General features: G+C 39.6%; 1 protein-coding gene across 4 annotated transcripts in view; it reads right to left on the minus strand.

Annotated features, from left to right (window-relative positions):
- MED13L (mediator complex subunit 13L) overlaps positions 1–23,523 on the minus strand; it is a 191,383-nt gene that overhangs the window by 94,161 nt on the left and 73,699 nt on the right. For all 4 annotated transcript variants that reach the window (XM_066978764.1, XM_066978766.1, XM_066978767.1 and 1 more), the window contains one exon: positions 4,407–4,491. In XM_066978764.1, coding sequence (XP_066834865.1) covers positions 4,407–4,491 — 85 coding nt within the window. The remainder of the gene's footprint in view (positions 1–4,406; positions 4,492–23,523) is intronic.

Consider the following 23,523-nt stretch of genomic DNA (forward strand, 5'->3'; position numbering starts at 1 on the left):
AGCAAAGATGATTCATAACATATTTTCTACACTGTGTTTCTCTGAGATTTCATGATGAAGAATAATGTATTTTTGGCATGCAAATGACATAATATAACTTCCTGTAATTCATATGCCATTGTTAGTTTATACTAACCAAAACTTAACAGAGAACCATTTTTTCTTCACGTGATCCGCAACATTATTTCAGATCACTTAGATAATTGCTGTTTTCTCTCTCATAAAACCTTTCTTCAGCAAACATATTCCTATGTGACTAAATTCAGAGCAGTAAGTTGTCTGCTTTCTGTGATACTGTTAGAAGCGCACAAGTTCTTTACAGAAAAAGCAGGTTCTAGCAGGTTCTGTGGCTTTAAAGAGAGCAGTGAGAATCCAAAGCAATCGATAATCATTTTAGGCTGGCAAGTTACAGAAGTGCTTGATGACTGCCTAAGTCCACCTGTACCTATCAATCACACTAGCAATATGCTAAAACAATTTAAATATGCTTTTGTACCTTATATTTGTAGTGGAACATACAACCTGAAGGGATCACATACAGAAATTTGTTAGAAAGGCTTCTTTTTCAGTAAGGTAAATATTATGGTTTGCAAATTTTGAAAAACTGGTTGTTGCCAGTGGTTCATATTTCAATGTGTTTACAAATTGCAAGCATTACACAAGCTTTCCCTGCGCATTTCAGGTCTAAATATTATTTCATTCCTGGGATAGAAGAACTATACATCTCCATTCGTCAAAGTTTTTCAATCATTTATTTCTATAGCAGTAGCTAGAGAATAACTAAAAAATAGTCATATGAAGTGTTGTGGGAAAACACGTTCTTCAAAGCTTAGAAAAACTGTATGACACGTAATTTAAAACTAGCAAATCTAGTATAGATAGATAGGAAACAGGCAACAGACAACATAGGTACCAATATGTTCCCTATTCTTTGGTATAAATTTGGCAGGGTTTTTGAAAATTAAAACTAGGCTGAAGAAAACTCGAAGAGCAGCATTTCTCATTTAAAGCAAAAAGAATCCAGTTCAATTGAATATCCTGATATCTTTAACTGAATTGGGAAGCTAAACCAGGAGAGATCTAGAGACACGGATCTTGTGCTGGCAGAAAAGAAAAGCGCTTCAGTAAGTGTTTCTCTAGGAAAGATTTGCTGTCTGAGAAAGTCTTTCACTGTCAGCACACTTTATAAAAACAAAGGAAGTCTGTAGTGCTTACATTAAATGCCTAAAGAAAATAACCTATACTAGCAAAAAAATGTAATAAACTCCCCGCACATACACACACTTCAATGCCACATCATCATGTCTCAGGACAGCAGGCTTAACCGCCTCCAGCTAATGGTAATTTCCCAGCAAAGAGTCTTCATGTGTAGAGTTGGCCTTAAAAATCAGCCACCCTTTGCATGCTAAGTCAAGTCTCAGGTTATTCAAAGTATAATCCCCTACGAAAGGGGAAGCATGATTGCAGAAGCATGGATCTCAAAGATTCGTCAGAGTGAACAATTAATGACAGCATTGCTTTTTTTTTTTTTTGGCTATGTAAGTGTCCAGTAGTAACTAGAGCAGTAACAGTAAGCAGTAACGATGAAAGTGAGTAAAAAAAAAAAGATGCTGGTCATAAACCCCCCAAATATACACTTAAAAGCAGTTATTTAATCATATGAAATAGAGACATAAAATACTTTGAACTCCTTGGCTCATTTCTCTAGTTAAGGCTGAGTGATATTTTCTTCATAAACAGTACAGCTGTTATAGCATTTCACTATCAGTTGACCTCTCATATTTCTGATTTTACTTTTCTAAGATAAAATGACCTGAGGAGGGTATACTAATGATTATAAAATAGTACTGTAGTATTTTCAGTATTATGTCCTCAGATCTTATAAAGATTTTCTAAATGGCAAGCCACCAAGCCACTGGGGAGAGCAGACAACATACCTCTGTCTTCTTCACTCGGTTATACTGAATTCAGGGGCAGGCTGAAGGGGACAAAAGTAGCCTGAAATGTTTCTTCATCCCTGTCATAGCCAACATGGGCTTGATTGAGGGGATTCTTATTTTAATTTGTTGCCAATTATCAGGAACTTCTGATCACTAATTTGGGTACTAAGAAAAAAAACAAGCTCCCCCCTCTCCTTGGCCACAACTCTCCCCTTCGGCCCACAGAGGCCGACGCTCCGTAACAGGCTGAGCAATCCCAAGGAGCGACGGTGTTAACTTCTTGGAAAGTCCAAACCACCCCTGCTACATCTTGGTTGGACATGAGAGGTTTCAGAGACAGGAATATCCTGCCCTTCAGTAACTGTAAAATCAACTAAATTATTTCAAGCTAAGGCCACAGCCCTGTCACTTCCTGATAAGATCAAAAAGAAGTTTAAGACTTCTTGTTGATTAATCAAGCTTTTCCTAAGCACAGGATAAAATGAGTCTTTAAGAAAGAGAGAACAATATTTCACTCTTTAATAAAGCCTGCACACTTACTGCTGTTATTTTTAATGAAATGATTATGATGTTAAGATTTCATATGGCAAAGAAAGCCGCCAAAAATGGGATAATTTAAAATAAACTCGGCCTAAAATTGAGGTAGCTAATTTGATAGATATTTGGCAAACCACCATTTTCAGTCACCTTGCCAACTACTTCATTAGGATTACAAACTAAAGGGCTTCCCACAGGCCTCCATTGCGGCTCCTATGTAGCACGAGGCCTGCGTGGGGTTCCACCTCAGGAGCAGGCCGCCACGTTCTGCCCTGCAGCCGCCGCCAGCCCACAGCAAGAAACTGGGAACTTCATCTTCGAGGGCGAGAGGCTGAGCCCAGGGCACGTGCCTGCTCAGCCCCGGGGGCACCCAGCGCCGCTCTGAACACCCAGCACCATGTGCCAGCCAGCAGAATTGCAAAAGCTACTACTGAAAGAGAGCTTGAAGGTGTTCTGTCAGCTGTGACTGAACAACTTCACTAGCTCTGCCAACTGTTTTCACTACAGTTTGTTGTGGTGGTTGATGTTTTCTTTAGAAATTCTGCTTCACAAGCTTAAAGTGTTCCAATAAATAAGAATATCCACTAGGAGCCACGCTTTAAAGCAAGTTGGCTGGGTACTACAGATCAATAAGCGTGTGTACAATGTATTTTTCACTTACACACTGCAAAGTGACAAACAGAGCTAGCGACCATTCCAGACTGGGAACTGAATTCCCGTATTTTTATTCACTTTCTTTTACAGTAGTCTAGACTGTTACTTGCATTAAAAATCCCCTAAGACCACCGATGAAACAGAAAAATAGGAAATACAGCACCTAGTCCTGAACCTGTGTAGGCAACCACTCAACGTGCTAGCAGGCACGAACAGGTAACTGATAATCACAGGGAAGTTATTACGCTCGTGGAAACACAGCCTCATGAACGTAATGCAAATCTGATTACTAGTAAGTAGATCAAAGCAAGCACTATACTAAATGAGACAAGATGAAAGTACTTTCAATTAGCTTACTTTCAGAGAAAAATATTTACTGCTACATTCTGCAAAATCACTCTAACACAGAGGTACAAGAGATGCATTACGTTTTTATTATTATTCTTATATATTAAAAGAAAAGTGGGAATAGCTTAGCGACACTTAATTCTGAGAAGACTTCCAAGTATGTAACAAGAAGAGCTGAAATATAACACAGAAAAGATGGTGTAGACCTGAAGAACTGTGAAAACAGATAAGGAATAAAATGAACAGTCTAGGTGCAGTGTCACACACTGAAGGACTAACAACAAGCTATTCTTCTGTATGCTTACGATCTGATAGCTAGGTTAAGAAAAAGTCTTAAGTGTATTAACAAATCGCAAAATAGTTTTGCAGTCAAGCCATACACATACAATGATTTAAAAATGATTAAGACAAAAAGCAATGCTAGGTTACACTAGGGCAGTGAGACAGAGCTGTTAAACTTCACCCTGAATATTGTGCACAAAGTTAGCCAGGTTGTAACATGCATGTAATTAGGATGACTGGAAGAATAGAATTAAGATCTTTTAATATCAGCTGTTAAGATACGTACTATTCAACCTCAAAGGGGCTAGGGATGTGATATAATAATTCTATGCAAGCATCCTTCTCTGTAAGAAGGTGTAAATTATACATATTTTTAACCATTTGAAACAGTTCCCCAGCAAGAAGAATCCAAGCAGAAAAATATATTGATATTATTTATTGTATGTTTAATTAGTCTGCACAGACCTTTATGATACATTACCAGATTCAGTGACTTATGAGATCCATTTCTACCCTGCATTTCTTGTACTGAAGTTCTACCTCTAAAAAACCTATTTTAAGATCAGTAGTATAAACTGTCTGTAAGTATTTCATTTTTATATTTAAAATAATGCAGGATTTTGAGTGCAATAGAGAGCTTCTTACCTTTCCAGAAGATTATGAATTGCTTTGAAGAGCAGGGTCCTACACTCATAGGAAAGTCCATTCTCCCACAGTCCTTCTTCCACCACTACAAAAACAAACATCAACATGCTCAGAAGAGGGAAGTACAGACATTTCACTAAACGCAACTCCAACATTTTTTATTTCCAACAGCAACATGTTTCATAAAGCTATTTAAATTATTGAACACATTGTCAAACTAGATTTAAACTTTACTAGCTGAAGACCCCAACTTTGAATTTAAATTGTAGGAAGAAAACATAGCTACATAAAAGCAAACATTTGTTGATAGTAAAGTATTCAATATTAAAAGTGGGGGGGAGGAGTTCATGATCATTCTTTGCTGACAGATCCTTTAGAATTTATGTGCAGATGCAGATAACACGAATCGTTAAAGGAGTAAAATCAATTTATACAACTTAAGAAATATTAAGAGCTCTGCCGAACTCTGTCATATGCAACTGAAGTTCCTGCACTGTCCTGACTGAAACTGTGCAATGAAAATGCACAGCAGATTTTTATTCCAAAAATCAAAACTGAAAACTTGATAACAGAACTGCAGAAATTTATGAGAGTGAAAAAAAAGCTATTCATCTCTCTCAGTGGAATGCAGCATAAACTAGCCACCTGAATGAGTATCTCAAGGATCTACAAACCTCAGAAATACCTGCTGTCCTCATTCCACTGCTTTTGGATTCTAAAACTACCAAGAGTAAAACCATTTTTGGGATACCTGTTCTAGATTCTGTACCTCCTGGCTGCAAAAGATTTAATCTCAGCCAACGTGTAAAAGCAAATGATTAAATAACTTTGTCAAGGAGTATGGATTTGTTAATTGTCTGAGTTTTGTCATTTCAATTTAACAGGAATACTCCGCAGAACTTAAGAAATGCAAATGCAAAATTCTACAGCATGTTAAGAACTGAATACTTAACACCCCTCCTTGGCCAATTTAAAGGATGAAACCTTCCAACAGCATGTCTACCATGCAGAGATCATTATCTAAGTATAGTTTACTCTACATTAGGTGTTTAAAGTAAACTTCTAAGGAGTTTCTGCTGTATGAAAAATATTAAGATTGTCAACAGTCTTCAAACTGCAGCTTCAAAGCCTCAAAATGCAGCATTGTTCATTATTTTGCTTCTTCTCCCAGTAACCCTAAGTCATATACCTCAAACAAGAAGAGGCACATTTTTTTGAACGTGTAATGTTATGATATGCTAATACTGGTAACAGCGTCTCTCTTTTTGCAGGATGAATAAGCCAAGACTTTTGTACCTAAATCACCTTATCGAATACCACAGTTACTTTCTCAGAAGAATGAAAAGGCAGACTTGTGCTTCTGGGTAAAAGTATAAGCCAAACATCTGTCCCTATAAAACCATTAAAGGCCTTTTTAATGCTTGCAAAGGCTTACTATTACTAAATGTGTAGTGTGCCATAGACATCTAACTACACACTTCTTCACATTAACTCAGATTTCACTTTTAAAACAGTATTCTTAAAAAAAATCATGCATTTTGAGAACTGTTGATATGTCTATATAGTTCATAGCTACTGAAACCTAAGAAATTGCCTCATGAATGTATGGTCTTGCATGCAAAAACTACAGAGTTGTCAAGTATATACTGTAACATGTAGCTACTTATGAGAGATATCCCACCTGATTTCATTCCTATGAAAACCCACACGTCAACACAATTCATTTTTTTTTTTAGACAGTCACAAAATTGGCAGAATTTGTACCAACAGTCAAAAGAAACTCGCTTACATGGCACTGAGCAATTCTCAAGTTTCACGCTTAATCCCATCAGAGCATCTGTGCCAGAAACAAGCATTGCATCTGCATTAAGAACCTCATGCAAAATGAGAGGGACAGGAATCCATTCCATCTTTTCACAGGAAACTTCTCACAGCTAGTTCTGGTGTTTCCAATCATAACTTGCTGTCCCTCTTTTCTTCTGTTCTAAAGTATGCACAACAGACTAATGGGATCCAATTAAAGAACAGCTCTTATCACCTCTCAGAACCACTTTCTGCAAGTATAATTTTGCCATTTACTCCAGAAGAAATGAGTTCAGATCGCACTGCTTCATAATTTCCAATGTAAAACGATTTTAACCCTACAGAACATCACTACCAAATTCATTAGGTACTTGGCATTGCCTGTATCGTTTTGCCCTGATCAGCTATGTGTGCTACAGCTCCTCTGTGGGCTCTGTGGTCCTGTTCTTGTAATTAATACTTCCTTATCCTACTGAAAATGTTCATCTCACAAGTGAGAGCCCGTACATGTGCCTGTTACCATGAAAATGGGGGCAAGGGGGATTAGGACTGCAGAATTTCACTTCCTCTCTGCTCTCTGGCTTCCTGATCCAGTTTTCCTAAGAAAAGGGCTTAAATAACTGGAACAAATTACAGCTTCGAGATGCAAATGGTGACCAGTAACAAAACTTGGCAAAACACTAAAGCTTAGACTCTCTGCCATTTGCAAAGTTCCTCCCATTGTAACAACAGATCTAGATTTTAGATGTTGAAGAGTATTTTGAATTCCTTACACAAGACTGAAGACTAGGAAACAATCATTGCTCTCTGTCTGTCTACACAATGATTTGTAATGCTTTTAACACTCAGTGCTTTCAACTTAAGCGCTCCCCTCCAGTTTTTCAGCACTGCCTGACAGCATTTTCAGGCATGCAGCTAACAGAAAGCAGGTGATGCTCAGGTTCAGAAACAAGCTTGTGCCAAGCACCTATATCCTGTCCTGAAGGTATGCTCTGTTACTCTGGTTGAAACATTTCTCTTCAGAGGCAGCAAATTTGGCACTACACTACAGCTGTGAAAGTCATCTTACCCCCCCCTCCCCCCCCCAAAATAATAATTTAGAGCAAGAACCAAGTAAAGACTGAATTTTAATAAGAGAAAAAGGATGAGAGAGCAGGTAAGTACTTTTTCCTCCACAGAAATCAGTTTGGAGAAGCAACAAAGCAAATGGGACAAAACTGCCAGCTTGCGGCTTTCAGACTGGGCTGACAACACCAGGCTGGTGAAACAGACCAGTCTCTGAAGCCTGTGTGTCATTTCCTCCACCTTTAATGACTAATGGAGCCATCTTAAACATTTTTTTTTCTCCCAATAGCTTTAAAAAAATATAGAATGAGAACAATAGCCAGTGTCCAATCATCACAGTATCATAAAATTAACTCCTTCTTCCAAAATTAATTATCTATACTGTTTTTAAGGCCATCACTTTCCAGGACCTGAGTAGAAAACCATTACTGAAGGGATCCGTTGTTTGCAGCAATCCCATTTTGAGTTGGGCATCAGACTGGGAGTCCTAGCTCCTTCCCACCTGTGCGATCTTGTTAGATCTGCTGACACTTTACTGGGATATACGCAGGTATCCCTATGCTTACGTGTGTCCTCCTGTATGTCTGTATATGCTAACAACCTTATCTTATCCTCTGCATATGTACACTTGTCCTTGGCTACTCTGGAACATGAGCAGCTCATCCTTTCCAGTAAAAACAGGCAGAGGAGTTTATCCCCTTCTCGCTGTCTGTCCTGCGAGTGATTTAAACACTACATTTCTCAAAAATAAGCAACAACTGTTGTTCTGGTTTTTAAAATGAAATCACCTCCCGGAATAAACAACTTAATCTATTATTGCTCAGTCTCTACAGATCTGCAACCAGGGGCAGGGAGATAACATCATGGTATCTCTGCCATTAACTGGAACTCTATAAACTCCTTAGTTGAGATACTCAGTCTAACTGTCCTTACTACATCATTCTCACATTCTTTAAACCCCACGAAGATAAGAGAAAGCCAAAGAAGGATATGGATCTAAAGAGAAGTGTGAAATTTTCAACTCAAAAAAAAAAAGATTCAATAGCCAGTTCCACACAAGAACACTGTGTTCACATCTGAAGAGAATTCACTGCTGTAATCCATACAAGAAAATGAAAATAGGCGCTAGAATTTTCATGTAAAAGGTGATAAAACACCAAAACAATGTTTTAATAGTTAAAATGGCAAAAAAAAACTTCTGTGTAAGTTGACATGGTGCTCTGTAGCAAAACCAGAAACTGGTTACAGCTCAGTACCTGCCAATTACCATTATCCAAGGTGTGTGTGCATACAGGATTAAGTTAAAAACCTTTTGCTTGCAACACCTGAAAGAGAACCCAACGCACTGTTTCTCAAGTGAAGTTCCACAGAAAAAAAGTGCTTCTTTATTTTCTCGTTACTGAGATGTTAACAGGAAAATCCAAGAAAGAATAATGCATATTTGACAGTCATCATACTGGGTTACGACTGGGAGGCTAAGGATCTGCTGCTGGTCTCTACAGGATGGGAACTCATCAGTAGTCTTCACGTATAAAGCTTTTAAGTATGTTTGTTATCATTTTGTTTTCATTGGCTCCAAAAACGAACAGAACATTTGTGCTGGTTTTTAACTTCATCCTTACAGATCAGATGTTAAATTAAAGGAAACTACAATGATTTAGACTTGTGTTGTACATTTATAATTTAAACATACATTAATGAGCAACTTAGTTGGTTTGGAGTCTTTTTACTTTTAAATCATTGGAGTATTAAGGTCTTCAAAGTGCCCAACGACTTTTATGAAGCCAGCCATGTTCTCAAAAAAGCCATTATAAAAATTTCAAGGAGAAAAGTCACAGCAAAATATCAAAGCAAATACTTCAATAATTTTAGGTCTCCCAGCAGAGACACTGGAGAGATAATAAGATCTCTGTTCTGCTTCAGTGACCAAACTGACATATTTTACTTAAAAGAACTAGAGGAAGGAAGGAGAGAAAGCAAGTGGAGACTGTGTAGGCATTGCAGAGATAGTTATACCTTTAAGAAATTCAGCCACCCACATTTTAATAATTCAGGTCACACTGCCTTATGCAGTTAAAAAGTGGAATTAGTTTCAAAGAATACATATTTCCTCAGAGCTATGTTACATATTTCCTTTTAATGTATCATATTGCAGCAACAGCTGAAATGAATGTCTAGACATCAAAAACAGTCTTTATCCCCACCTACTGCTTTTTTACCTCAGGCATCAAAACTAATGAAACCTATTATCCAGAACATTGAGTTCAGTAACCACATTGGCCACTGCAAATATGAAAAAACACTCTGGGACAAGACCAGTTATTCAGCCATTAAAATTACTGAAAATCAATTTCTTGCTGCACACTGCAGAAATACTGATAGATTAAAGCAGGACACATGGGACAAGGAGATTACTTCGAGGGAAGATTACTGTGTCGAACTGCTGAGGACGGGGAGTTACTCAGCTACTTAGGATTCACATTTGGAGCAGCGCGTGTTCCCCTTTACTCTTTGATATTTTGTCCCTTTCTTTCACGAAACATGAAGAACGTGGCTTCTTTTTCTTCCCTGTGTAGGCACAACTTTTAAAAACACATCACCAAATAATTCAAACAAAATCAGAAATTCAATTCCTAAAAGCAGGCATTTCATTTTAATTTTTATTAACTGTGCTCTGAAAACAATATTTCAGAGACCAACCAGCATTTCTTCTAAAGAACTGAGTTAAAAGAGTAGCAAAGCAATGCAATGGTACATTAATTCTGAAAAACTATATTACACCCATAAAAATCCAATTAAATGCAATGCTATTGATCGATCATTGTTATACTGCCATTGATCACCTTGTAAAATCTGTGTTTGAAGTCATTAGTGATTAAATTGACTTATTACTAAATCAGATTCAACCCACTTAGAGATCTAATTTCCTTGCACTGGTTATGATCGTAGGGAAATTGCACTGCTAACTCTTACAGGACTGAGAATTCATCTTGTCTCTCCATCTCCCAGTCAATTCATCAGCCAAAAAAGAACCAACCTAGAAGAAATGCTCACCGGAACGATCCATTTGTTTTCATTTATTTGCAAACAGAACTTACGTGCAGCTCTGAAAATACGCGCTGCCGATCCACAGAAGCACGTACAACGAACGTCCCAACAAGGCGTCCCTGCCAGCCTGAGTCCCGCATCGCGGGGCCAGGGCAATGAGAATCTTAACGAAGGCTCTTGCCAGATATTGCTGGTCAGACATGACTCGAGTTTGCATTTCAATGGACCACGAGGTTCTATTTAAGCGCTAGAATTTTCTGGCAGAGCTACGAAAGTAAGATTGTAGCACTTCAGAAAAAGAGATAAATAAAATCTTCAAAGGCAACAGCTGTTGAATATCACAGGAATACTACAACGCTTTAATTGTTGCACACTGAAACAAAAATTAGCATAATAGCTATTTATTGAAAAACAGATGGTAGGTAAGTATCTGCACTTAGATTATGTTGGCGCTACTTGCGGCAGTACTTCCTCACTCCTGTTAGGTTTAAAATCATTTTAACAAATATAGATTAGATCTTGCATTGCTTCCCCTCTTCCTGTCCCGCTCTCTCACATTCCTCTACACCTGCATGGTCTTTTTGCCTTTTTGTCACCAAACACCACAATTCAGATATTAATAGAGAAATTTTTGTACTCTCACAATCAGCTGCGTAACATCTGAAAGGGCACAAGAAACAAACTGGTCACATAAAATTTCTGCTTCTTTAGAAGTTGACTTCAAAATATTCCAAAAATCATGGGGTAATATCTAACTTCTCCAAAACCAAAATTATTATCCATGAAGTCAGTAAAAACATTTCTGTGTAATTATAGCTCAAGTCTGCTTTCTATGTAGGAATGCAAAATTAGCTTTACCAAAGAGCTGAGCAGCTCGCTTCAGAGATGTAAATGTTTCCAAATAAAATAGTTAGGCTTGCTGTGTGGTTTTTGCTTTGAATGCCTTTCACAATCACCAGCTCTGTCTCAAGAAAGAGTAAAGCGAATGTAAATAGGGCACAATTTTGTATGCAGTTTATGCTGCTTACAGCAAAGTGGGAAGCTGTTTGCAGTGTCAAACCTGCCCTTATGCTCCAGAAGATCCCCCAAAAATCCCTGAATTAAAACGTTTCATTTACCTCCTCCCCCTTTTTTTAAAGCAGTTTAACTTTCAAGCTACCTTATATTCTCCACAGAAGCCCTTCCTATAGAAGAAAAGCAAAAAACCAAGTTGCCTATAGTGGAAAACGGACTACAAGTACGGAGAGGTTCTCACCGTCTTCCTCTCAAGAGTTCAGGGGTAAGGATGCCACCAGGAAAGCAGCACTCTCATACAGCTACTCCAGGGAATTTCCCGCATTTCCTCCCACATTTCTGAACTTTTCCCTTCCCATTATAGCTCATTTTCCTCTTCAACTCTTTGGTACAAGAGCATTAAGAAGCAGTTACTCAGAAGAATGCAGAAGTAAGCCAAAGTCGTATTTTATTTTTCAAAATATGAATGTGCTCCCAGGAATTTCATTTGCTCTCTTCTTCCCCCTTCAGATTTCCTGTTTTTTTCATTTTGTTCCATTTCACCGACTTCCAGCCAGTGCAACCCCTGCTCCCCATACTAGCTGCACCCCCCAATTTCTGCCTTTTGATCTTCCTAGTTTGAAAGAAAATAAATCTACCAAATCTGCATCAGTACAGTCTTCTTCTCTCCACTGATAATGGAGAAAATGCAGACCTGTATTTGTCTTTTCTAAAGACAAATGTTTTGCATTGCCCAGGGGAGGGGCTCTGTGGGATGCAACAGGTTGTAGAGGGCAGAGCAAGCCTCTTCCAGGAGGGATTTGGGCAAGTCCAGCCACCAGAGGAACACGAAGAATGTTCTTAGAAAAAAATACGGTTTGTATTAATCCATACTTGGAAAGGGAAAGGAACCGAAAGCCTTTCCTCATTTGTAAAATATGTGAGACGTCACTCCCGACAAGCAGATCGAGCGCTTTGGAAAGCAGCACAGGGATGCTCTTTCCCCTCTCCTTGAGCACAGGTTTGCCTTCAATCCAACCGCACGGCTCAGGAGGGAGGGCTCCATTTTAACTGCAACCCATCAAGCCCCTGAGAAGCCCTCTCCTTGCCTCCCGTGAGCAATCCCTGCGGCCAGAGAGACGCGGGGCGCTCATCAGCATTCCTCCCACCCCCTCGCAGCCCACATTTGTGCTTCCACAAGCTTCCTAAAGAGCATTTTCCAGGAGGCTCAGCCTGGCTGAAGGCACTGTGCAGCGTGACCAAGAGAACACGGAAACATGATTCATTAGCCATGCCTGGAGAGATAACAATGGGACCGCTTCTTGCTGCCTTTCATCGCTCACATCTCGATGGGGCGAATGCATTGCTGCTGCACAACAAGCGCACTTACAGACAGGGAAAAACACGATCATCTTTAAGACAGCCTTCTTTTTTTGTTGGTTTTCAGCCTTACAATATGCCTGCAGGCTACCACTGTTTTTAATTGATACATTAAGTTTATAAATGGAATATACACACAAGATCTCCAAGCCATCCAGAGAGAGATTCAGAGAGATTCACAGGTGTGATGCTGCCAGGTCCCTCCGTGGCCTCTTGTACCTTCCTCCCACCCAGCCAGCCTGGGCTTCGGGGAACAACCAGATATAATATTCCATCTCAGTCATACACTTGTTCGTAACTGAGGAAATATTTGCATTTCCATTCTCCAAAATCTGAAGATTTTTTTTTGCATAAAAATTAAAATTGTGCTTACTTCTCATTCATGTGTCCTTCTGGTACTGTCATCCTGCTCTACCTGAACTACTTACAGCTTCTGCATTACCATTTCCTTCTTTACCTTCATGCTTTTTAATCTAATCATTATAGAAGTTGCAATTTTCATCAAAGAGTCTTCCTTAACTTATTTGTAACATATTACGAGAAGATTGCATTTTGACTTGAGGAATTCCGGAAAATATTTTGGAGCAGCTGCCCATTTTAAACACCCATCATGTCACGCAGACACAGAACTAATGGTTACAGGAGTGGACTACAGCACCAAGCTTGGGATATGCAGAACATCCAAGCTAAGTCCTCCTCTCAGTACTTTTTGAAACCTAGAAAAAGCATTGCTCAAGCACATTTGCTTCTTGTTTATACACCACTCGAAAATAATGTTTCCTGCCTAGCTACTGGAATTCATTATAACAGGGTACACAGGAGTGAAGTACAAAATTGACTTTGCAATTTGTTTATATAGGAACTTGCTGAAGGAGAAGTTGAAGCAATTTCAACAACAACAACAAAAAAACAACCACACACAAGCACAATAACACAACTCCAAAAACACTGCCTACCAGCCCCAAATATGCAAGTGGAGAGTAAATGCAAACAATAAGAACAAATTTAATACTGCTGGTTCTGCTTTGTTTGCTTTTTGGTTGGTTGGTTTTTGTTGTTGTTTTGTTTGTTTGTTTTTTAAGAAATTAAGCTAAGCAGTACGTTTCAGCTATAACACTGATGTATACTTGAGAAGGAGAGGGTCTTGATTCAGCAGTAGCCTAACAACATTGCAAAAATGTTTATGGTCAGACTTGGTACTTATATACAAAGTACTGTATCAGAATAAACAGTAAGTTTCCAGAGTCCCAGTTTTCTACTATTTTTGGGGAAAAAAATCAGAGTATGCATCTTCAGCTCAGGTATTAAAAACAGGAAAAGTGGTTCAAATAAAACTTTTCAAAAATGTGACAGTACAAGCAGTTTCTCTCATACACGCATCTTTTTCAGAGAACAGCAGACTTTCAAAACCACAGCCGCAGAACAAAAGGCTAAAAAAAACACTTCAGAAACAACACAACCAGATTTTTGTCATTTTGTTTATTCTGTACTGGATTTTAGTGCTCCCTAAGAAGCATGCCAAAATATTTTGTGCTCTTCTGCGAGCACAAGTTTACTGTAGTTTGCCACTACTTAAACTGAGCTAGGGTGAAATGACAGCTTTTTTTTTTTTTTTTTTTGCAACAGCATCGTATATCGAGTCCTCCCAGGGAAGGGCTCTGCTCCCGGGGCAGCTGAGTGTCAGGTTTGTTAATACACTTCTGGCATCTCCTGATAAAGAGCCAGCAGAGGGAGCTACGTGTAGCCGGTTCTTGAACTCCAGCAGGATCTGGTTTTCAAATCGAAAAAAAAGGGGATGCAAGATCACAGATGCTAAAAATTATCTTCTGACAGAAATGACCACATTCAATAACAAATATATAAAAAGTACGCCAATTTTGAGTAGGAAAAGTTTAATCGCTTTTTTTTTTTTTAAAGTGAAACCTTCCATACAAAACAGCTTTCGAGGCAGAGTAACCTTCCTGAGAAAAAAAGACGAGACCTAGTCCCAGGTGTCCGGTACCAAATCGTTTAATGGCCCCTTGAGAAAGGCTAAATAAGTTTAGTCAAAATCCAAAGATACCTGAAAATATTCAAATATCTATTAAGCCTGATGGAATTAAGGGCCATGCGGAGTATGAAAGACCACAGTTCACAAACAGTCTTTCCTGGAAAGTTTCAGGATTTCTGAGTTTGAGTTCTCAGTTAACCAGAGCAACGCAGTGATAGGAGACCAACTCCGAGGCGGTGTGTTTCTGTTTTGTGTTTTAAGTAACACTGAGCCTCACTAAAGAGACCGGTTTTTACCATCGTAATGTTGGCAGCACCTCTCAACACAGAAAGCTTCAGCTGTAAAACCTAACCGCTGCAGATGTGCCCAGACTCTTCCACCTCCTTCCCAGGCTCATCGAGATGGCAAGCACAACACAGGGCTGTGTGTACGGCCGGCCTGACGAAAAGGAGGGACAAACACTCCAAGCCACAGTTACCAATAACCTCACTAGTGAAAAACAAGCCCCCTCCCTCCCCACCCCGCCAAGTGCTTTTTTCAAGCTGGGAAAACTACAGATGCTCCTTCTGCTGGAGACAGAAAAACAAACTGGGAGCCCACACGTGATTTTCCTTAAATGGAAGGTATTACAGGAAAAAAGATAGTAAGGATGACAGAACTTAGCTCCCATAGGGGGTATAGCATTGCAGACAAAAAAAATTACTGAAGACTCGAAAGCTGTTCTGGAAATATGCAAATCCTTGGAAACATGCACAAATATCAAGATTTTACATGCTGCGTGAGACCATTACATCCTTGTCGTAATCAGCAAGACTGAATGGACAACTTATTTAGTAGTTGTTTAAAGCCAGTCCTGTTCTGTAGAGACCTCCCCAACCCCTACAGGAGTTGGTGCAGGCAGAAGGTGGGACAGGAGGAGGCTCCCCAGGGAGCACAGGGTCTGGCAGAACCAGAACCTCCTTCCCAGCGAGGGAGGACAGAGGACTTTCTATTCAACCTAAAGCGATGCAACTTCAGACTCCCTTTTGTACTTGGGACTACTTTTAAAAATCGGTTTAATAGCATTTGAGACAACCCATCCACAAAACAATCCCTTTCCCAGGCGTTTCCTGCGCTCACTGCTGGAGTTATTTCACACGCCCGTGTTTCAATAGGAGCTATCTCCTCACGGCTGGTTCTGCAATGCAAATGTAGTATGTTGTTCGCTTTACAGTCTGTTGCCATGGATATTAATGTGATGTCATAAATTGTTATATCTTCATTGCAGAAACAAAATGAAGGGGCTTGCAAGCAGCAGAAAAACAAGAACTCATCTAAGGAACCATGTTTAAGAAGCAACTCTTGTGCAAGTCAAAAAAGGCACACATTTATACTTCAGAACTGTTGCATGTTTCTTTCACTGCATAAGAATGATTTAAAGATTACAAATTACCTATTTAATTTTACCTACACAGAAGGGACTCCCCAGCACCAAATACATCAATATTTCTGCAGTTTATCTGTTCACCACGTCTGAGAATATCTTAGTTGGGTCTGAACTCTCACCTCGTGTACTGGGCAGTGGCTCCATGCCCCAGTGATGCCTGTGTGACCTCTTTCCTCTTTTTTTCCTTTATTTTGAGCTACTTTTTGGCCAGTTCATTACATCTATTGCATAAAATTGGCCACGTCAGAAGCAAGGAAACTGCAAGGACTTCGCTTCTGAAAAATCAGGGTTGCTGATTGCCCTGAAAAATAATTATCATACACACATTCCTGCATTTTTGTTCTTCAAGGATTCCAGGAATAAACAAAGATAAAATTTGTCTTTGTTTTATTAGAACAGTAGTTAAGATTAGGAGAAGTTCGTCTACTTTATCTGCACACATACACAAAGAGAGAAGGAAAGAATAACTTAGCTCAGAGAAAAGTATAATACAGAACAAAGCACACCCACTGTTCATAGTCCATTTACATCTTTTAAGATGAAGAGAGTATCCAGGATTTCTCTCATTTTCAATTAGTCAAGCCCTTGTTTAATCTTTTTCCCAAACAGTTTAGCTTTTCTCGAAGTGGATTTAACGAAGTCAAAAGACACACAGCACACAGCAACTGGGGGATGAATGGGTATTTCTGCCTGCTCAGAGCTGCCGACCTGCCAAGCAATACGCTACGTGGGATTCAGGCCCTTCACGCGAAGCAGGAATCATCGGACACCCATTTAGTGCCCCCATGGCCACCGACACATCCAAGCCTAAGTTCAATGACAAGCAACTCATCTGCTTACAGGGGTATGTAAAATGTTAAAGTGTTCCTACCCTCTTCAAACTTACTTGAATTCTGTATTAAAAAATAAAATAAATCCAAGTCCTTCCATTCAAATTGGCCATCCGGTATATATGCAGGTTCAGAAAAGAGGACAGATCTGATCTTTCATGATTTAAGATCACTTTCCCTCATCTAATCTGTAGCTTCTGCTTCCCTGCTCAATCTAATGAGGAGTCTTAACCTTTTGCTGTAAGTCTCTCCCTGCTTAGCTCTCCAACATAACTCATTACATACATTCTTGTTCCCATGCCCACAGCAATTTGTGGGAAAGAAGAACACGGAAAAAAGGGAAATACGTAAAGAACCACTTGTCTTTCAAATCTCTCCAAACCTCAAATGGCTTCTGAACAGCTGAACAGATAAAACATTTTTTTTTCTTTGACATCTTAAAACTGAGAAAGGTATTTTGTAACTACAGCTCCCCTGGTCTTTGGAAGATATTATAACTCCTTGTCTTATCACTTGCTTATGAGATCCGTTACTGCCAGTAAAACACACAACGAACAGTAACCTTCCAGTTCAACAGAAAGCACGATACTGCACGGTGAGGTGCACTTCTTTGGGAAGTTCCCACTGGCATCAGCTCTACAGCAGGTGCACACGTGTACCAGGTGTTTTAGAGTAATATAACTAATATATAATGTATGAGTTATATGTATTAATAATATGTATTAATAATCCATATAATATGTATAATTCTGTGTTCAGAAAGGGTCACCTACACACTATGTTCCTGCTCCTGTTTCTAATTCAGAAGCTTAAAAGGGCAAACCAGCCACAAGCTGCCATCACCCCAGTAGATGCAGTCATTTTCCGGATGTTGGAAACAGAGGGCAGAAGCTAAAGGTCATATGCAAGAATCTAATTGGGGAAAAGCGGGCAGGCCTTGGGGTCTTGTCTTCCACCCGCCAAACTTCACACACAAGCAAAGGGTTAGTTTAAGACCAAAGGCAAGCCAAAACTCACGGACAACTTTGCCACACTCCCAGATTTGTTTCTGAAGCGCAACTCGAAGGAAACGAGGAGGGTTACCACCCCTCACCTGGCTGAACCTTCTTTTCTTCATACTGGGATTGTATTACCCATTCCCATTTAGTGAAATCAAGGTTGCAGACCCACATTAACTACTCACTTTCAAAACACTTTTGGGTGGGTATGGCTGAGTTAGATTCCTAGGCCCTGCACGCAGTTACTTGAGAAATGTCTCTGCTGCAGGACTGACTGCCAACCGAAACTCGGCCGTGTTGACAAGCTCCAAGCAGGTAAACAACAGCTACTGTAACAAGGAATAATATTATGAATTGACCCTCCCTCAAGGATAAGGCTATCCCTCCTGAAATCCCAAGTCCAGCGTCAAAGAGCAATAAAAAGCAGGCAGGTCTATAAGACCACCTCCAAACCCCAAGAACCCGCAGTGTAGCACCACGCAGAAACACCAAACAAATGGCACCAAGAAGTGCACAGCCACTTGAGGAACACCTGCAGGACGCAGCCCGAGGTGGAGGTCCCGACGCTGGCAGACGTGCCCCGCTCACAGTGCTCAGGCTCTGCCAGCCGGCCCCTGGAACAGACCCAGCCAAAGCCACACGAGGACCCGCGGTGCGGCCACGGCTGTGCAGCTCCTCGCCTCCAAGTGCTTCTGTGCATCTGGCTCTGTGCTCCAGCACATAAGGACATAAAAATGCTGCTTTTCCAAAACCGTTATTAAAAAATGAGGCTTTATTTTATTAAAAAATGTACCCCTGTTTAAAAACACAGCTTTAACGAGATTGTAATTCAGCCCACTTCATTTTTCCTTAATATTTCAGTAAATAACAGCCATCTATTTATGCATCCTGAAAGAAAGACCTTAGCTGTCAAGCAGAAGGACCTACGCACGGAGCTCTTTGCAAAGACTTAATTGAAATTAGAGCTGACACTGTGATCCCAGCAATCTTCGCATGCCCTAAGCCGAAACTCTGTTCTGGCTGACCATGCAGCCCACGTCGCCGTGCATTAGCTTCAGATACCGCTCGCGCAGCAGTGAAGTGTTTCGTCCTTTTGTGCTTGCCTTAGGCCACAGCCTCCTTTCACGTACATCAAACCATCTCCACTGGACACTCCAGAAATTTAACAAGCAATCCAGGATGCTGACTGACTAAGCTGGGGAATCTGTGAGATCATTAACAAATGCAAGAGAAAAACGAAGTAAAAATCTGTTGCCAGGATGTCTTAACCGACAAGTAAATGCTGTAAAGGACATTTTGCCTTTGTCAAAAATTTTTGTGACACAAATACACACATTCACCTATATACCCAATAGACTGCCTGCAAGAACTGTATGTGTTCTTTGTGTAGTCAAAAATCAGCTGGTTTTATACATATGATAAATTACTCCCTGAAATCCTCACCTACAAAGGATGGAAGCAAAAAAAGCCGTACCTTGCTGACTTGGTCATGCTACAGAAGCAAAAAGCAACTCCTAAATTGATACACAAACACTCCCATCATTGCTAAATACCAGTCACAGAGCTCACGTTTAAGCTGTAAATTAACAATGAGAAGTCCCCATCTGAAATACCACATCAAGCTGGCAGCCCTGCTCAGCTTGATCTTTCTTGGCCAAAGCACTCCACTAGCTTGTAACACTTAAACCTAATCTGACAGCAAATGAGGCTTCCAGCAGAAAATTACTGAAAGGCTGGATTTTGCTTATTTTTTCCCCCAAGGAGAAAATAAAGGGACCAGAAATGTATCTTGTTGAATATTTACTGTAGTACATATTCCCTATTCTGGTCAAAAGGAATTATCAAACAATCAAAAGATCAGTGATAAACATTACTGACAATCAGATTTGTTTTCTTTTACGCTTTCCTCCTTGCTTATTTGATATCCATATAACCTATAAAATGCCTTCACCTTAAAGCAGAAAACTTTACAATTACTCTAGATATTAGTCTGCTGGCTTAAAAATCCAGATATAATAAACTTAAGTTTCTACAAAACTTATCGAGGTTGTTTAAACAGGGTAGCAAATATGGGGATAATCCCCATTTAATAGCTAGATCCATTTGCTCTGAGCCACCATCTGAAGAATTAGTTCTCAATAGGATCACAGCAGTGCCTCTTTCCCATAAACTTAATTCTACAGATGCATGAAGACTTCACTAGTACTTCGCAGAAAGTATAGTGAGAAGCAAAATTTTTTTTGATTTTACAAATAAGCAATATGTAAGCTCTTTTTTTCCTTCCATTATCATCACATTGAAGCATTAGCATATTCAAATTGTAAATATGCAGGTTTTCTTCTAACAATTATTACAGAGGATCTACAGCTCTAAATTGCACCACCTCTTAGTTAAAAATAAATTTAGGAAGTAAATAAACAAAGCCACTACTGCTGCATTTAACCTGCATTTCCACATCTTTGAGCCATGGAAGTGGCAGGCTTTACCAGTGACTTCAGAAAGGAATTAAAATTAGGTCAGCATGGATAGTTCTGGAAAATTATGTTCATTTACTTATGCAATATTTAAATCAACCAAATGACAAAACTTACCAGAACCTAACTAGTCAACACATTAAGTTCCTACCTTTAAAGATGTGAAACAATTTCACCACAACTGGTGATCATTTTCAAGACAGAACAGCAAAAGAGACAGACAAATTATTTAACAAGTACTTAATTTCTGCTGGAATCTCTCTCAACATAAAGCAGAAGACTCACATACTGCAATGGGAAAACAAGTTTGGTAAAGCAGCATTTTATACCTAAAATCCTCCTCACCCCTGACAAATTTGCAAAGAATTCTCAGCAAATCTGTAAGGCAATATATACTTTATGTTCTCACTACTGTCATTTTTTTTTTGCTTTTCACAAGAACTGCTTTGAATGTCTTTTCTTTTGACAAGGTGTCACTGGAATGATATATTTATTCTGTATTTAAGACAAATCTACCCCACTCAACTTACTCCTGGTCTCTATATATTTTAAAATGCCTTTTAACACACTATCAGTCACAGATTAGCCCCAGACTTCAGTTACTGCATTGCTCCACTGCACGCTGCCAGCAGTAGCTCGAGCCAGCTATCACAGCCGTAGCACTGCTACGCCCATGGGTGCCACGAGTGGCTTCTGAGACAAGGTTAAGGACAATATTTAGCACATACGTGTACCCAGCAACCTCGCAAGCATTGTTCATACTCAGTGTTCGAAACACTAAGATCCTAATTAACTGATAGTGTCTCCTTCCTCGTACTGTTCCAGAAGCTCAGAACCCTCAAGATGTTCTCTCCCTGTCCTGCGTCCTCAGCCAAGGACACCTTACGTCAACAACACTCAGTCCCAGATATTAATTGACATCAGATATGGTTAGAAAAAAATCATAACTGTATGAATGATATGAACAACAACATTAAAAAGATATAGCAACAGGCAGATGTCTATGAAATACAACTAGATTAAATCACCACTTTGGTCTTTAAAGATGCCCCCCAACACACACAGCCCGTTTCTGTTGCAGGATTCCAGGTTCACAACTTGTAGCCGAAGTTTCGCACGCGGTGTCGTGTCTGCTGGTAGTACTGGGACACCATCCTCCAACCCCAAATTGGAGAAGCAAATAAGATGGCAATAGAAAAGTACCGACAAGATTAATGAAAATTTCTTTGAACCTACTCCTTGCTTAATTCTTAGCAGCTCTCACTTACAAGAAGTGATCAGCTCAAAATAGCAGTGATGCTTTCCTGTAACAAACACAGCCAAATGCTGTCTACGCAGTGACTGAGGCATTTTTGAGATGTCTGAACCCCTTACTAGTAATTATGAAATGAGATACTAAGTGAGAAAAGGATTAAAGTACATGCTTAAGTGATATGCTAAAGAACAGGGTTATTTACCTGTTTCACTAAACACATTGAGAAATATTTTGGAAGCAGAGGTTACTGAAATATGGGAGATACACCAAAGGGTATAAACAGGTACTTGTAAGTGAGCCATTTTGGTAAAAGTTACAGAAGCAAATTTACCTAGGCTTAACTAATGGGAAAAATGAGTTCTCTTTTAGTTTGGTTCATTTTTAAACCCTAAGTTGTGAAAAAGATGTGGAAGTGACAGGCATCATCCTGTAGTTGTTTATTAAACTTACTTCCATGTATCAAAGGAAGATGTAGATATACACACACACACACAAAAGTTGTCTTATAGTCTTCACCACCCTTTAAAATATTAAATCAATTTTCAAATAGATTCACTATTCATGGAAATATTACAGAAAGCTCCACAGACAATTTCAAACACAAAATAAAAAACTACATGAAGTACTCATAATGCTTCGGAACGATACCTTCCACACTCTGCGATATTCATGTCAAACAAGCGTGCGCTGAAACCTTGGAACACACAAAGGCTTTTCAGTGGAAGCTGTTAATTTAGTACTGGCTGGCTGCCCAGTGGATACCAGAATACATTTTAATCCAAACAACAGAATGGGAGGGAGGAAGCTCAAAAGCAATTTCAAATCTATCAAGATTGAAATATTACCTCAATACAATAACAACATTTTTACTTTGGGAGTTCTGCCAAAAGAGAATAGTTACCCTACAGTAACTATTGCTCTTTGGTATGTTATTTTTAACAGAGGAGTACACCTACCGTCTGAGTTAGCTGTCTTCTGAGCAGCTAGAAATACCAAGGAGGGCAGCAGGGGATCCAACATCTACAAGAGCCATAGGCAAATTGGTCGGGAGGATCTCCCTGCAGACTGCTGGCAAGAGGCATCCTTCCATGATCTTACTGGTAAGGAATTGCAGATTCACCAGTCAAAAAGGTACTGCAGTACCATTAGCCTGATTCTGGCACACAACCCAAGAATTACTGTCAAAGAATACAGTCCTATTTGCTGGCTCACCTATCCCACATTTTTAGATTCCTGAAACAAGCAGAGCCAATTTTGACATTAGCTACAAAGTCCTAGTGGAACAGACAGAAGTGGTTTCAAAACCTCTTTGATATGCCTCGAAATTTAGCAGAACTGTCGGCCACACAAGCTCAGCACCCAAAGCTAAGCAGTAAATTGGAGAGAGATATTCACTGCAGACGTAACGATGGGAGCCGCAGAGCATCGCGCAGCGCAGGCTGCACGCACACCCCAGTAGGCACGAGCATCAAATGTTTTGTCACACAAGACCACACAAAGTGCCAATAGCAAAATATCCAGCAAGGAAAAGGTTCATTTAACAACGAAACTAGAGACTATTGCAATTATATTTGCAAGGTACGATTCTTATTTCTACCTCCCAGTTTGGCTCAATTTAACTGGTTATCATTTTTTATAGCTAAAGTAGCGGGGGAAAAAAAAAGATCTGAGAGAAAGGATGAGTATGAGGATGAGTATGCTGTTGCAGGGGGGTGCATTTATCTGTACTTGAGCATTAGAGAGGTTTTGCTGTTCATGGATCAGTTATTTATAGCTCATCTGGGCAGCATCCACATCTTTAATTCCGTAACAGCTTTCCTTGCCTTTTGAATTAAAAATTGAACTTTACTCCAAC

The sequence above is a fragment of the Anser cygnoides genome, chromosome 17 (genome assembly GCF_040182565.1).
Source record: "Anser cygnoides isolate HZ-2024a breed goose chromosome 17, Taihu_goose_T2T_genome, whole genome shotgun sequence".
In the NCBI taxonomy this organism is placed as follows: Eukaryota; Metazoa; Chordata; class Aves; order Anseriformes; family Anatidae; genus Anser; species Anser cygnoides.